The sequence below is a fragment of the Scardinius erythrophthalmus genome, assembly GCF_964197995.2.
Source record: "Scardinius erythrophthalmus genome assembly, chromosome: 16".
Classification (NCBI taxonomy): domain Eukaryota; kingdom Metazoa; phylum Chordata; class Actinopteri; order Cypriniformes; family Leuciscidae; genus Scardinius; species Scardinius erythrophthalmus.
This window is the reverse complement of record NC_138236.1, coordinates 22,477,078-22,494,353: the sequence shown is the minus strand read 5'-3', so window position 1 is coordinate 22,494,353 and position 17,276 is coordinate 22,477,078. Positions and strand designations below refer to the sequence as shown.

Genomic DNA, 17,276 nt, shown 5'->3' with positions numbered 1-17,276 from the left:
TTTCCTTCTCATTTCAAAAGTCCACCACATGCCACTCCTGCAATGATACCTTTTTCTAAACAAATAACAAATGTTTCCTGATTTCCTCAATGAAATACCAGTTCTTACAAGGAAATAAAAGAGTAGTGTTAACATTTCCGCAATAATAATCTTAGCTTTAGGGTTTGGGTTCTCTGTAATGAAATCCCTCATTAGAACCGCTTTACTGTTGTTGCACACAAAATCAAAACAGTCATTTTGTGGATATACATGCTTAAACTAAAGTACTACAGGGATTTTCTTAGTCTAAGCAGCATTGGTTCTTTTTCTGTCATGCTGATTCAAATAGGGAATCAAAACTGCTTTTACATTTCAGTGAGGTATGAAAGTGCTTATTTTTATGTAAACACACGCTTTAATCTTAATACTTGACATTTAAGTATTTCTGTAAAAGGGAACCACCCAGATTTCTGCTATACATTTAACCATTTTGAATTATATGCTTATTCTGTCATGTTCCTGCCAAAGAATTTCCATTTAAGACTCTGCCATAGACCTTCTGTCAGCCTGTGGCCAAAACAGTCTGTTTGATTTGGAAAGGGTGAAAGAGAAAGAGCAGGCATTCAGCAGCGGTAAGGAAATTTGGTGATGCTAGTGGAAAGGATGAAATCTGAGTATGGAAATCTACAAGTGAAATGTGAAAGTGATTGACAGAAAGAATAGGGGAAAGGAAGGAATGTTTTTGTAAGCGAAAGCGAATATATGGCAATAACACGTTTTGTAATCAGAGCCAGATGTGCCCTAAAAATGGCACTCTTGTGTATTTACTCTGCCTAAAAATTTTATTAATACTGAGTATATCTGATATATCAGATGGTAATGTGTCCTCAGACATTCATTCAGAGGTGGATTTTTTATTTTATTTTTTATTTTTTTATCTAGGTTTGGCTGTCATCCAGAGACTAGAAATAGCTCCTTTGTAGATGGTTGAGAAAACAAGTACATAGGCCATTTTCTCCCCCCCCCCCCTTTCTCTTTCTCACCTTATTCCTTCTTTTCCATCTCTCAGAGAGGTTTTAGAGAGATAACAGGAATGTGATGTTATGCAGCCTTTATCCTCACTGCGTGTCTTTATATGCTGTCAAATGTGTTATTTTATCACTCTAGTAAAGTCTGTTCAAGCACACACCCTGTCTTCATCTCACAATCGCTGTGCTGGGGACACAGGGTATGGCTCGCTGTGGAATGCACTCCAGTGGAGCTTTGTGAAATTGATTTAGTTGTACAGTAAACAGTAAACCAGTTGTACTGGTAGAGGAAAGTAGAGGAATTTGCATTAAAGGAGTAAATATGGGCAGTATAATTCCCATGGTCAGGATTACAGTAGTTCTCAAAAACATTTGCAATAGTGCTTATCTAAACCATGCCGTCTCACCGGTTCTCAGTGTTTCAGTATTGGTTTAAATAGAATGATAATTAATGATGACTCTGTCATCTTCAGTAACAGGAAAGAAACTTTACTTCCTTTCATTCCCTCACTGTAATTGTCATTTGTACCAACAGTAATTGTAATCATTGTGGCATAATTGTAATTACAGTTCCTGTGTAGGCAGTGCTAAGACAATGTCCAAGGTTGTTCAAACTATCTTGCATGGTATTGCAATGGAAATATCATTTTACCTCCCAAATTGTGGTTGTCCCCTTTACGCTTCATAACCCTTGACATTTACAAAATAAAAAATAAAGATAAACATCGTATTCAGATTGTTATTTTGTTTTATTTATAATGTCTGGTTACAGTTTTATGTATCTTAATATGTGTATATTTATGCGTACACTGTAAGACTCAAGCATAAGTTGCTCACAAGATATTTCCATTTGCCCAATAGTAAAAAAAAGTACCAAGGACAATGTCGATGACAATAACTATAAAGTCTTACTAGTTATTATAATATTCTAGTCCACACTACAGCTGACAATGGCACAATGACAGAGAAACAATATGGTTGGAATCACTTTTAGAAAAAATAAAAAATAAATTCTAGCCGATGAACGAAACAAATATTGACAGTCAATCAGAATCCACCCAACTTTAAAGAATTTGAGCATTTAAAGCGGCAGGCAACATTACTGCTGCACATGCTTATAATAAACCTTATCGTTATAGTTCTCTTTATGGTGTGAACAGGCCTTTATTCACTTGCCACCAACAATTCATTTTGACCAGACACTTATTGTGTTTATTTTAATGATTTTCTTTTCAGCACAGACATCTCCTTTCAAATTAAAAGAAGCTAATTTCAGATTTTGTTTTATTCATGAAATTCTGCCAGCAATAAAGAGCCAATTCAGGTACCAGAATCACAGTAGGGGGGTGATGTGCTGCAGCACACTGCAATCTATATGCCAGATTGTTGTGTGCTGCATCCTTCACATCTTGGCACCCAGAACTGACCAGCAATCATGGGGAATTGCATCATGGAAGTTAAGCTCAGCACAGCTTTTTTGGTCATTTGGGTATTACTTTCACTGCGTTGTTTCACCAGAGTGTGCAATTTAAAAACGACATCAGTGGTTGCAATTCATTAGTAAATTTCCCATCTTTACTCTTTTCTTTCAGAGAGCTTCCAGCCTGGCGGTTCACTCTTCAGTGAGCACTATCCACATGCTAGTCCATCTCTTAATGAAGGACCAGAGGGAGGAGGAAGAGAGAAAAGAGCCAGCAAAACACACTTTCAGACCAATGATATCAGGCTTTTCCCCTCTTATTCTGCTACCAAAAACAGCTTGTCTCATTTAAATAATTCTAAAAACACAACACAGAAAAAGTGTCCATTCAAACATGCCAAAAAGCCTCTCAGGAAAAAGATTCCCAAAGGTCAAGAGGTCACAGGAAGCGAGGTGAAGAGGAGGGGACCAGGTCGACCAAGGAAAAACCCAGCGCCGTGTTTTTTTCCACCTCTACTGGACACACCTTTACATCACGAAGTGTCCGAGAGTCCTGCAAAACGGAAGAAAGGTGAAAGAGACGAGTACACAGTGCTCAATGCGATTGATGCCATGGCTCAACATGAGAAAAGGAAAAGAAGGAAAAAAAGAGATGAAGCTAGAAGCAACGAAGGGCAGGTAGATGAAGGAAAAGATGTAGCTCTGAGCCCAGAGCCCTCACATTCGCACACTGACACATCCTCACCTTCCCAGAACCCATCACAGTCAGTAAACAGCCAATCAGAGAAGAGGTCTGCTGTGCCACCTGAAAAGAAATACGAGTTGGCGGGGCTTTACTCGAATGTGTATAAAAGCGAGAAGTGAGTGAACTCTCATTATGTATTTATAAACAAGTCTTATGAATATTTGTTTAAATGCAGCCTTCATTTACAGAGCTCTCTACAAAGAGCTTGACAAATCGTCTGTCTCTTTGTTTATTCTGCACAGCCCGATGAGTCTGTCCTCTTCAGTTCACACAGACTGCCTTGAGTATGACCCCGAAGAACATGAGCACGGCCTGCTTCCTGCACCTATACACGTAGGTAAGTTTGTGTATGTGTGTGAGTTTAATGGGGTCATTTGGAGGTCACTATGAAAGTTGAACTGAAAGTTAGAAATGATTTCTGTCAGTCTATAATGAGCTGGAATTAAATCCATACTTAATTTGAATTGAATGAAAGAATCAAGAGCTCTTGGTTCAGACACACAAGTTATGAAATGCCACTGGCAGGCTGGTTGAATGAATAATAAATAAAGGTACACTATGTAACTTTTGGCCCTCTGGCGGTTAAAGAAACAAAACTGCATGCATTTGTTAAACAGGCGATTCCCCAGAGGTTAGAGACGTCAACTTTGCTCGCTCATTATAACAACTAGTCTATGTCTAATTAATATTTGGTTTGACTGTACAATTATTGACTTTTCTGTACAATGTTTGACTTTACCTAATTTTTATTAATGGGCCAAGCCATTGTCATAATACAATTCATAAATTAAGGGCCCATGCATGTACTCTTGAGTTTTTTGTGTAATGTAAACCATTTAAAACAAATTATTAATAAAATTACAAACATATTTTTCAAAATATTAAAATGCACATTATTGTCATCAAAGATTCCTAAAGAAAAGATCATTGTTTTCACAAAAAAATTGTGCATCACAACTTTTTTTCAACATTGATAATAATAAGAAATGTTTCTTGAGCACCAAATCAGCATATTTTTATAATTTCTGAAGGATCATGTGACACTGAAGACTGGAGTAATGATGCTGAAAATTCATTTTAGCCATCACAGAATAAATTACATTTTTAAATATATTAAAATAGAAAACACTTATTTTAAGTTGTAATAATATTTCACAATATTACTATTTTTACTGTATTTTTGATCAAATAAATGCAGCCTTGGTGAACTTAAGAGACTTCTTTCAAAACATAAAAAAAATGTACCAACCCCAAACTTTTGAACAATCTCCTCAGTAATTTTCAACCATTCTATATTCATATTCAAAATATATGTCATACGTTATTGTAAACTTCATTCTTACACCTGTGCGAGAGAGAGCGATAAAGACATTACCGTGGTGACTGAATCTCAATGATACATTCATAACCCCTGTGTGTTTGCGTGTGTGTGTGTGTGTGTGTGTGTGTGTGTGTGTGTGTGTGTGTGTGTGTGTGTGTGTTTGTGTGTGTGTGTTTTTGTGTGTGTAACAGGAAAGTATCTGAGGTTGAAACGGATTGACTTTCAGTTGCCCCATGACATATATCAACTCTGTGCACACAAAAAGGTATTTTTTTTATTAGTTTGAAAAACATAAAACATGAATGGTCTGTCATCCTTTGTTAGCCCTTGTGTCATTGCAAACCCGTATGTCTTTATTCTGGAACAGAAAAGGAGGGAATTTTGTGAAACTTCTTTTTCTTAATTAGACTAAATCGACAAAAGCCCCATATGACTTGTGCTCTACATTCCAAGCCGTTCAATAGTTTTTTTTGAGGAACTTTAAGTCATTATTTGCTTAAAATCCTTGACTGTAGATCTCAAATCTTATTCACACATCTGCACATCAAAAAATGGTGCCTCACAATTGGTAACAAGACACATGAGAACCAATGATGCCATGGGTCATTGGTTCTTAAGGGTTTCGAATGACATTAGGATGAGTAAATGATGAAAAGTGTAATTTTTGGGTCAACTGTCCTTTTAAATATAGTTTTTTTTTATCACTGTCATACTATAATTGTGACGCAATCTGTTCCAATACAGCGTCCTAAAAAGTCGAAGACCCCACGGAAGACAGCCCCATCCAGTGAGTAGGCTTACCTGCTAATTTGTATGTGTCGTTGTGTGTGTATGTAGGTAAGGAGGCCTAAATTTACCTAAATAACTAAACATTATCAGTTTCTGCTCACATACTGTGATCTGTATGGAAGCCCATTTGTACCACATAAGAAAAAAAATATCATGCAGTGGTAAATCATAATTATGAGATGAATTTCATAATTATGACTTAAGTCGAAATTATGATATACAAAGTAAAAAGTCAAATTTATGACATATCAAGTCATTAATACAAGATAAAAAGAAAATGATGACATCAAAATTTGAAATTAGTAGATAAGAAGTCATTATGACAAGTCAAAATGATAACAAAACAAATAACATTTATGGCATAAAGATTGTTATGGTATAAAAAGACAATATTCTGACAGTCATCATAATGACTCAAAAAGAAACTCAAAATCAAAAGTCAAAATTATGCGAAAGTTTTTATCCCATTATTATGACTTTTTATCTCATAATCTTTTACCTTTTGTCATAATTTTAACATATATCTCATAATTTTCACTTCTCATTATTCAAAATATTTTATGTGATTTAAATATATTTTTCATTCATAATATCAACTTTTGTCAAATTATGACAAAAAAAATGTTTGTCAATTTTGACTATCTCATCTTGACTTTTTTTAATTTTATGTCTTAATTATGACTCAGTATCTCATTAATGCACCTTTTATTTCATAATTATGGCTTAGTGTCTCATAGTTTGTACTTTTTATGTCATGATTATGATTTACAAAAGTATGGGTTGTTTTTTCTTATGTGATGGAAATGGGCTTCCATAGTTCTGTAACACTGCAAACACAAACAACCAATCAACAAACATCCGCCACTTGGCCAATCAAATTTGAAGACTGTCACTGACTACTGTGTAATATTTTATTTAAAGGGGGGTATAATGCCCCTTTGCACAAGATGTAAAGTAAGTATTTGATGTCCCCAGAGTGTGTATGTGAAGTTTTAGCTCAAAATACCCCACAGATATTTTTATATAGCAGGTTAAAATTGTCACTGTCGCACTGTTTTTGTGTCTGTCCCTTTAAATGCAAATGAGCTGCTGCTACCGGCACAGAGGGCGGAGCTTCAAGAGCTCGTTCTTAGCTGCTTCGTTTACCTCACACAGACATGCACTGAAACTTTCACAAACCTTTAGCCTTTTATGTTCAAACCGGAGTCAGAGAAAGATGGAGAGACTCAAGAAGAAGTGACAACATGTAGAATGCAACAGGACATTTCTGAATGGTTAGTTGATGAATTTATGTAGCTTATGTGTAGTTATCTTCTAGTCATTGATTAGCATATTCTGTCATGATAATCTATAAATCGCGTTCCCGGGGCGGGGTTCATGTAAATTTTAGGGTTTGTGATGTCACTAACCTGGGAGGAAGCTCGTGTAGTCCCTACCAGCCTTTTGTTGTAGTCCTTAAAAGGCTATTTCTTCCTTTGCTTTGAACTTTAAGCGTCGTAACTTTGCAGATGTTGTTTATGCTCAAACAGCAACATCACACACTAACTAAAGTTAGAAAAGTGAAATCATAATCAACCACCCCTTTAAAATGGCTTTGTTCTCTGAATTAAGTCTTTAAAATCAGTGAATACTGTGTAAACATTTTCTTCTTTGTCTTTTTGAGATGGGTCTTTTGATGTAAAATCTCACACTCAGACCGAAGACAGTTTCTGTAAACCTCATAAGCACAGTGTGACTCGTGACTGCGTTTCTGACAGCCTTAATAGGTAAATAAACACACACATACACAAGCACATTCGCAGGCAAAACATCTATTGTTGAATTTAAAGTGGAGTGAATTTCTTTTAGGCTGTTTTTTACACTTGGTTTCAATTTGTTTGTCTGAACCTTTTTTCTTAATCATAGAAATGTCAGCTGTAGACCAACTACAGAAGACGTCGGAGAAGAAATCAGTGAAACAGACACGGATAATAAGCTTCCCAATCAATCTGACCCATTCGAACAGCAGGTATATTCAGATAAAGCTTCACTTCTCCATTACTCCTGTTCCATTACGTCATGCCTGAATGTGTCTTCATCATTGTGAATTAGTTTAAAGTGCATGGTCAGTTGGGTCACATTGCGAATGACTTTATTTGCAGGAGAAAGGCAATGATGCTGAAAATGTCCCCTCCCCTCTCCTGATGATGCCCTTGTCTTATGAGGAGAGGCAAGAACACACAGTGATAACAAATAACAAGATTTCTACCCTTTCCTCACATTCCTTTTTTGTTTTATGGATCGTTTTATGCTCTCCTCTTACTTGCACACTCACATTTCTCACTGTCTTGTACTTCTTATGTTTGTTCATACATCTGTGATTGCTCTTATTCCCCTGATAGGAGTTTCGTCTTGGAACATGGCATTTTTCTGGTGAGAAACTATGAAAAAATGAGAGACAGACAGGCATTGCTCCTGAGGGAGGACGTGACGAAGCGAGAGAATGAAAACAAAGAAGATGGAGGGAGCAGCCAAAGTCAGAAAGGGGATCTGGAAGACTCCAGCACTAAGTCAGGTCCAGCAGTGTGTGTATAGCTGTAAAGTGTGTGTGTGTGTGTGTGTGTGTGTGTGTGTGTGTGTGTGTGTGTGTGTGTGTGTGTGTGTGTGTGTGTGTGCGTGTGCGTGTGTGTGTGTGTGTGTGTGTGTGTGTGTGTGTGTGTGTGTGTGTGTGCGTGTTGTCAAATTGCTCTCAGCTGTTAAAGGGGTATATTGCCTAAAAAATATTATGTCATCATTTATTTACATTTTATGACAATTTTCCATCCACTTTGACTCTTATCTTAATTATGCAGGCTGTTGTGCCTTTTAGACTGTCATCTTCACATGAGAAATGACACAGTGTGTTGATGTGCTTTTACTCACAAGCTGCAGGTTTGCTGTCAAGTCCAACATAGTTCCCTCTTGTGAAAAAGTGTGCTTATTTGTATTGAATGTGCACTTGTAGTGTATTTTTGTACCTTAAAAGTCTATGTTTAAAAAACTGTATTTGCAGATAATATAATATCAAAGCAATAAAAGGCAAATAAATTAAAAGTGTCAGCATCACTAAACTGAAATTTTACTCAAACTATTATCAGGTATCAGAGACTTTCTTTAAAAAAGTATCTAGAAGAAAAAAGTATCTATTCAGATTTTTTCTTAATATGGGCCAAGTTTCTGAATACCAAATAGATAAAAAGTCATGTCCATTCGTACAGGGTTTTTTACCGCTGGATGGGCGTCTTTTCAATGAGTTTTCAAATGTATTTGGTTTGTGTTCGAATGTATTTGAGTTGTGGAAGTATGAAAGCCATTTCAGTGTAACTGTTCCTTTTTGAAGTTTTGAGTGTTGATCCCTCATGATATGACTCTAATATTATACATTCTAAGTGTGTAGCTGAAGTGAATTGGTTTGCCAGCAAACCTCACCTTGACCTAAGCGTATGTACTGGTGCTACAAAAGACACTTAAATTAAGTGGGACACTCCGTTTCTAGCGCTTTTTTTGACCGGAGGCAGTTTCTTGATGAAGAACATGGCATCAGCTATTCCTCCTCCTCCTTCATGCTCTGTGGGCCGTAGCTCTGGACCAGCTCCCAAAACCACCTCAATCCTATTTCCACTCCGCATTAGTCAAAAGGGCAGAAGAGGACATGTGGTTAATGGCTTGCGCAACTGGCACGTACAGGCTACCCTGTCCCGTTGAGTTCATGGAAAAAGTGTATTTAAGTGCATTCCGATTATTGCACTTAAAATAAAGATGACAGACTGTGAGAGTCTTCAGATTGCAGTCCATTGCTGAATGTGCATTGAATAGTCTGTGCACGTTTTTCAAGTGTGCTGTGTATCATGTATGTGTAATAATAAGACTATATTCTGTATGTGTAAGAGGATGTGTGTTCTGCACATTACAGACCAGCACCTGACTCACTCGAGCACAACTGAAAACAGACTCGGCGGCGAGGGAGATGAGGAGGGGAGAAGTGTACGGAGGAGAAACCTCACGCAAACACTCCAGGAGATCTATGACGTCATTGTCAGTCACAAGGGTACGTCTGCTGATTTTATTAATAGAGACGTGTCGCAAACGCCTGAGACAGAGGCTCAGTGTGAAGACCAGCACAGCTGATCACTCTTTCTGTCATTTGTGTTTTTTAGGGTCATCTGGACAGTCCCTCGCCGCTCCTCTGCTGAACCTGTGCTCCAGAAAGAGGTTTGTGTGTGTGTGCTTTTCCACTCGCAAGTGTTGTTTGCTCAGCGACTCTCTGCTGTTCTCTTCACAGTCTCCAGATGATTAGAGAATCAGGGAATCTGGGAGTTGAATCCTCTTTCCACTGACAGCAACAGTAGATTACAGAATGCTCTTAAAGCGGTGGTGTGGTGATGATAGTTATTAAAGGGGTCATCGGATGCCCATTTTCCACAAGTTGCTATGATTCTTTAGGGTCTTCATGCAAAGTTTGTAACATAGTTGGTTAAAATTCCTCAATGGTTGTGTAAAACAACACCCTTTTTACCTCCTCAAAAACAGCTCTGGTCACAGCGACCCGTTTCAGTGCATGTCTCTTTAAATGATAATGATAATTGCCGTTTTGTTTTCGACACACACTGTAAGCGGTAGACCAAAAACATGACTGGGTCATCTGACCAATCAGAGCAGAGTAGGCTCTCAGAAAGGAGGGGTTTTGAGAGACCGAATCCTTGATCAAACTGTTTTAGACACTGTGACAATTATTTTAATTTTTTTCCTTGAATGCATGTAAAGCTATTGTAGGAGACTTCCATAATAGGATTTCTATTATCATAACAGAACTGTGAAGTTAAAATATAGCATGGAAGGAGGTTGTCTGGTTTTATGAAATGCCTGCCTCTGATTGGGGAATGGTTTGGCACCTGGTGTGACTAATTACATTTTTAGAGGACATTCACCTTGACATGTCTCCATCTTAAAAAAATACTTCACCCAAAACTGAAAATTTCAATTCAATTCAATTCAAATTTATTTGTATAGCTCTTTTCACAATACATATTGTTTCAAAGCAGCTTTACAGAAAGTGCATTTCAGAAATGTACATAGAAAAATACAGTTAGTTAATCAAGTATTAATTTAGGGCATAACATATCGACGGCGTCGAGTCGTCTCTTCACTGGCGTCGAGTCGTCTCTTCACGGGTGTTGGGGCATCTGAAGTTTCCATGAGAGGCTGGATACAAACTGGAGCTGACGACTAGCGTCCCGAGATAACAACAGAAAAGCAGATGGGAAATAATTAGCGTAGCTGCTGTTCATAATATTAATGCATTCAATCTGATTCAACTGTAGTATAAAAGGTAAGTATTATGTGAATGATTGGCTAAAGAGATGCGTCTTTAATCTAGTTTTAAACTGGGACAGAGAGTCTGAGCCTCGAACAATATCAGGAAGGCCATTCCAGAGTTTAGGAGCTAAATGTGAAAATGCCCTCCCTCCTTTAGTGGACTTAGATATCCTCGGAATGACCAGAAGCCTCGAATTTAGTGATCTTAAAGAGCGTGATGGATTGTAGGGCGATAGAAGTTCTGTTAAATACCCAGGAGCTAAACCATTTAGGGCTTTATAGGTCATTAGTAATACTTTGTAATTGATACGGAACTTAATAGGTAACCAGTATAGACATGATAAAATTGTTGTTATATGATCATATTTTCTTGACCTAGTAAGAACTCTAGCAGCTGCATTTTGGACTAACTGTAGCTTGTTTATTGAGGATGCAGGACAACCAGCTAATTAAGCATTACAGTAATCTAGTCTCGAGGTCATGAATGCATGAACTAACTTTTCTGCATCAGAAACAGATAGCATATTACGTAGCTTAGCAATGTTTCTAAGGTGGAAAAAGGCTGTTCTTGTAACATATGAAATATGATTTTCGAAAGACAAGTTGCGATCTAGTATAACACCCAGGTCTTTTACTGTAGTGGATAAAGTATCTGGTCGTGATGAAATATATAATTGAGTGTCATCAGCATAACAGTGGAAATTAATTCCATGTTTTCTTATAATATTACCAAGACGCAGCATATATATTGAGAATAGCAGGGGGCCTAACACAGATCCTTGACTGAAAATTCTGTCATTTCAGTCAGTTGGTGCAACCAAACACAGCAGTGAACTTTGATTTGCTCCTTGCTATTGCTAGTCGGAGACTGTACATGGTATACTACTGCGCAAAAGTTTGGGGTCGGTACGAAAGTCTTACGACGATCACCAAGTCTGCATTTATTTGATAAAAAATACAGTAAAAAACGTAATATTGTGACAAATTATAACAATTTAAAATTAGCTTTTTCCTTAAGAAATCATTCTAATATGCTGATTTGGAGCTCAAGAAACATTTATTCTTATTATTATCTACATTCAGTTGTGCTGCTAAATATTTTGGTGTAAACCATTATGCATTTTTTTTTCAAGATTCTTTGATGAATAGGAAGTTTATAGAATTTATTTGAAATATAAATATGTTGTAACATTGTAAATGTCTTAAGTGTCACTTTTGAACAATGCTTACTTGCTGCATAAAATACTTTCTTTCAAAAATCTTACAGACTTGAATGGTAGAGCATGTATAATGTGGCGGCAGGGGATGTACTCGCTCTACAGAGCATTTTATCGGACAGCAATTTGTACAGTACAACATAGAGTACAACATTTCAGTCAGTACACTAGAATATAGATGGCCTCAAAGCTACCAGACAAGGACTAAAATCACAAACCTCCCATTTTGATTTCATGTAGTTTTTAATATTTGTTGGGGAAAAATTAATTTAATTTGTGTGTTTTCTCTTCCAGGTCAGGCTCAGCTCCTGTTGATCTTAGTATGTTGCAGAGGCAGCTCCTCTCAGGCCACTATGAGAGTCTGGACACCTTTCATTCAGACATGCTGAAGGTGTTCCACTGCGCTGAGGTCAGTTTCACACAGTATTGATGGACTCACACTGTTTGATGTTGTTCTGCACCTGTCATGGGTCTGCCTAGGTCATACCTCATACTGACCATCAAACAAAATTCCGAACAGAATAGATTTTTATGGCCACACATCCTGAGTATTTTCCTTGCAATGTTACCATAGAACAGCACCATTCATTTACTACAGTGACAGTTGCTCTGGAACATCCTGAGCTTCAGTGTCTTCAGCTTCAGTCAGCGCCTCACTGGTTTGGCAAGGACATGCATAATATGCATTGAAGCATAATATCTGCAGATTGGAGCCAAGCCTAAAATCTTCCTCAGCATAATGTTCAGAGATGCACTGTTAATATCTCATCCTCTCATTATATTTTGAATCCTTTCAGAAATACTACGGTTGCGAGTCCTCGGTGGGTCGTAACGTGAGGCAGCTGAGGGAAGTGTACCACAGTGCTCATCGGGAGGCCTTAACTCAGACTGGCAGTTTCCTGTGAGTGACAAAAAACACATCAGCAAGCCTCTATCAGGGCGATGCTGTGACCAAACCCAGAGGCATGATGGGCCTTCCAGAAGGCAGATAATGCTCTCCGATACCAAAGACCTGCTGTATATTGCACTCACAGATGCACAGTACAGGTAAAAGGTTTGCCATTCATACACAAACACACACACACACACACACACACACTTATAATTTAGTAACACTAGTAAATGTAATTTTGAGTAAATCTTAAAGTGAATATTAATTTTCATACTGAATATTATAATGCTGTGAATTCACCTGTTGCTTTTAATACAGTTTGGAACAACTGATTTAATTTTTTTTACAATTGCATTTCACTTGATTTATATTTGCTTTGTAAGATGCTCTCGCTCTTTACTATTTCTCTCATTCTTTGTCCTTTGCAGGTTAAGACAGCACTCCTGGAAATGCCATTTGTGAGCATGGACACGGCTGATGCTTGACAACATGATTAGTTGAAAGCTCCTCAGCCTTTCTTTCTCTCAGGGCAAAGAAAGTCAAGCGAAGAAACAGGAGACTTGATAAAACAAATCAACATCTGAGACCCCAGATCCTTTCATATACCCGAACAACATGTAGTTCTTTTATTTTGAGATATTACAGCATACCGAACATACACATGTTGAACGGGATGCAGGAAACCATGCAAACAACGAGACGTGGTGCTGTTTGGGTCGAAGGAATGAACACACACAGACTGTTTTAAATCATTCAACATACTACATCAGCATACCTACGAGATGCTGACTACTTGCCTACTGCTGACTGAACAGTTTTGAAGGATGTGAGCAGAATTATGGTCTACAGCCTACAGTTTTATGTTGGAGTTATAACTATAAAGTAAGCAATAATGCATGAAAGGTTTAATAACACAGCCTTAATGTAAGCAAATGTGTATGTTTAAAGTCATTTTAGAAAAAAAAATATTTTAAAGGGAATTTACCACCACTCTGTGCAGAGCTGTCTTGTGCTAGTGATGTTTTGTAATATATTGATTTGAGGCAGTAATCTTTATAGCTTTGAGACTCCGAAATGTTTTATATCGTTGTATATTGTAAATAATGTATATTTAGTAAAATTATGTTTTAGTATGGTTCAAGAAACTCTATTTACAGTCTTAAATTGTTGTGGGTAAATAATCTCTATCTTTAATAATATTTTTATAGATAGTTTTTTCGATGGTGTCTCGATGCATGTGTGATTTGGAACAGGACATTCAGTGCCTGTAAAATATCAGATTTTCATAGTATTCTTTATGCATGACATACTTTATATTGCTTAATGTATAATCGCTGTGTATGCAACAAAGTACATGGTTATGCTGAACTAAGAAATTAGTTGTTAGAAGCTCATTAAGCAGCTTAAAGCAGAACAAATGAATTAAACCAGCTACATTAGTTAACTAATTAAAGTGAGTCAATATTTGAACCATTGTGCTTTCAGATTTAATAGGTTTTATTGTTTATAGATAATAGTGCTTGAGGAAAGTTGTAACCAATTACTCTACAGAGACTAATAAACCCATAGGCAGAGCTGCAGATCTATTTTTATCTTTTGATTTGTCTATAAACGTATTAGTGCTTCATAACCCAAATTTAATTTGATCCCTTTAGCTTTGTTTGTGCAATTAAATGTGTCAGTGGACCTACATTATCTAATTGTATCATATTATTCTCATTAAATATCATCTCTTTATGGTATTAACACATTATACTCACATTTGTTTTCAAGGCAAGGTCACAATGTAAAAGTGTTTAACTGAACTCCTGAGTAGATGGAAAATTGTAGATAAAGTTTCTTTCCAGGTCTCTTTTTACATAGTGGACTTGATTTCATCCCTCTAGTTATATAACAGGGGATAAGAATAGATTCTGGTGTGACTGATTTTCACATTCATTCATTTCTACAGTGGAATGTGCAAAGGGTAATCACAAATGAGATTGAAAGAGAAGAAGTTTAAGTTTATTGGAATATTATGACTAATTGTGTCTGAAGTGCTGGAATTATTAAAGGGATACTTCACCTCTGGGAAGATGAATGTGTATTTAAAATAGGTCATTTAAGTAGAAGAAATGTGGAGAAATTTTTTAATTTGGAGCTTTCTAGACTGAGAAAAGCCAGAAAATGTATTTTTGGCTTATGTGGATGAAAGACAACAACTCCCAGAATGCACTTGCTTCGCTGCCTTAGGAGGCCACGCCTACCGGTTAGAGAGCACAGTTGAAAACAACAAGGCTAGCCTAAGTAAGTGATGAGTTTGCCAGGGATTTAGAGACCCAAAATGTCCGGGATTCGGCTTTTGCGTTCTACAGTCGCCATTCATCATGTTTACTGTGGCGAGCAGGACGAGGCTGACGGCCGCGGGAGAACGGCGCGAGGCCGGTGGCGTCATTACTGAGACGCGCCTGGTCTCGCATCTCTCACGGAGGAGCGGAAATTTTCTTAGCAAGGGTAAAACGCACATCAACCGATCACTTGTTTAGCGTTCATGTAAACACTATAGTCAGATTCACCAATCGGAATTAATTCAGTTTGATTGAAATGAGAGGTGTGCATGTAAACAATGAATGGCGACCGCAGAACGCAAAAGCCGAATCCCGGACATTTTTAACAGTCTCGCCCGCCGGACAAGTCCGGGAAAAGGAAGATGGTAACCCCTACTTACTCAGCTTTCTCCTATTATTCAGCTTTCTCCACAGAACAAGAGCATGCTAGCTTAGCTTCCAAAGAAAGACGGCTGATACTGTGTACATTCTGTGAGTGAGATCCCACCCTCTATGGGCGGGTTGTAAACATGCGGAACAACGCCATCTACTGGCTGTAGTCTTTAGCCTCTGGACAGAAAATCCTCCGATGACGCAAAATGACGATTTTTGCGTCATCGGAGGATTTTTTCCAGACAAAAAATACATAAACCTCTTGTCTCAGGGGGAAATGAGGGGGGAAAGCATGGTAATTCGAAAATACTACAGGTTTTCTACTAATACAAAGCTTAATGCTAAATCCTGAAGTAACCCTTTAAATGTACAGATTGTGTACCTGCTAGCTGTATTAGCTGTTATTTCATTTGATAGAGGTGTCAGCATTGTGGTTTAGAAGGGAAAATGGCACTCTCTCGTGGTAATAATATTAACACTGAGATACTAATATGCAGATTTGAAACTGCAACTAGACTAAATCAAATGTTAAAATAACCTTATTGAATGAAAAGAATAGTCCAATGGCATTTTGATAAAGAGACTGGTATCAAATATTCCTTGTTTTCCTATAGGTCTACATGGAAAATTTAGTGTTGTGAATAAATAGCAAATGGCAAAAAGTTAGTGAACTTGTCTACAAAGGAGCCAGCATGGTCACTGGAGAGCATACTGGAGATTAAATATCGAATAAATAATAAATAAACATCACATGTAAAATCATTTCGTATTAATTAGCCTATATGTCTATGAATAAATCTACGTGTATATACACACTCACAGACATGTGCGAGTTTGGACTTCGTTCGTTGACAAATTTAACTATTGAGAAAGTGAAAAGTGTGCTTTAAGGAAGTTTACATTTTCCATAGGAGTGGAGGTGAATTACACTTGCATAATATCGCCATCTAGTGGATTAAGTAGATCAGTGCAGGGTTTCTTTGTATAATCCCATCAACCTCGACTGGTTGAACAACACAAGGATAGACATGAAACTGCTCTTTTAATTCTTTCAGATAAATAAAATTGCATAAATTGTATCAAATTGGCCAAAGTATTTAAAACATGATTTTTTAATGTTAAATCCATTGTTTTATATAGAATTGTTCTATTGCCTATAGCCTATTGATGGAGTGTAAATCACGTAATTCTTTTTTCTGTGAAACAAAAGTTAAAAATAGTTATACTAGTTTTCAGTGACAATGGCATAAATTATAAACCAAATATGAAAAATGTCCAAAGTCTTCGTGTTATTTTTCGTGACAAAAATTTGACTGCACCACAGGTGGGGTAAAATGCCCCGGCCCACTCTGATAAAGCAATTTGCTTTATACATTTACAGCAAAATCAGAGTACAAGCAGCTTTAGCTTAAAATAAAAAATTTAAAAGCCTAAAATATGAATATTTATTAATGAACCATGCTGAAAACCAGCCTATTTGAAAAATACTGTTAGCTGCTAACTGGCTAGCGAAAAGAGGTGTAGAGCAGCAGGTAGGCCTATGACGTAAATTTGTGGGCCAAATCGCGCGGAAACGAGTAAGCGTTTTAGCACTTCCGGTTCCATAGTCCTTTTTTTAATTTATTTTTATTGGGGTTTTTGGTTAAATGGCTGAAATAATGTCTTTGGTGAACACAAGCTCAAGATACTTTAACATTTTATTCTTCAACACAAAATACAGCAGTATTACTCCCCTCGTGAATTTTTAAGCTGTTATGTGTCTTGAAAAAGGCGGTTGCTAACAAGTTGCTAAATGGGACCAGAGCTGTTGATAAACAATGGGACTACAGAGGCTGTCTGGGACATTAAACAT

The 17,276-nt window shown here is 37.2% G+C and overlaps 1 protein-coding gene across 10 annotated transcripts in view; it reads left to right on the top strand.

Moving 5' to 3' along the window:
* LOC308704403 (histone-lysine N-methyltransferase ASH1L-like) overlaps positions 1–14,415 on the top strand; it is a 29,285-nt gene extending 14,870 nt beyond the window's left edge. Inside the window, exons 4-17 of one of the 10 annotated variants that reach the window (XM_081388647.1) lie at positions 2,600–3,287; positions 3,415–3,509; positions 4,685–4,758; positions 5,238–5,280; positions 6,468–6,556; positions 6,946–7,048; positions 7,188–7,290; positions 7,424–7,491; positions 7,664–7,831; positions 9,214–9,348; positions 9,458–9,512; positions 12,128–12,242; positions 12,631–12,880; positions 13,154–14,415. In XM_081388647.1, coding sequence (XP_081244773.1) covers positions 2,600–3,287; positions 3,415–3,509; positions 4,685–4,758; positions 5,238–5,280; positions 6,468–6,532 — 965 coding nt within the window. In that variant the 3' untranslated portion in view covers positions 6,533–6,556; positions 6,946–7,048; positions 7,188–7,290; ... (5 more) ...; positions 12,631–12,880; positions 13,154–14,415. Of the gene's footprint in view, positions 1–2,599; positions 3,288–3,414; positions 3,510–4,684; positions 4,759–5,237; positions 5,281–6,467; positions 6,676–6,945; positions 7,049–7,187; positions 7,291–7,423; positions 7,492–7,663; positions 7,837–9,213; positions 9,349–9,457; positions 9,513–12,127; positions 12,243–12,630; positions 12,881–13,153 lie in introns of those variants that run through there. The other 9 variants (XM_081388650.1, XM_081388649.1, XM_081388644.1 and 6 more) reach the window with 9 other exon arrangements.
* The last annotated feature ends 2,861 nt before the right edge of the window (positions 14,416–17,276 follow it).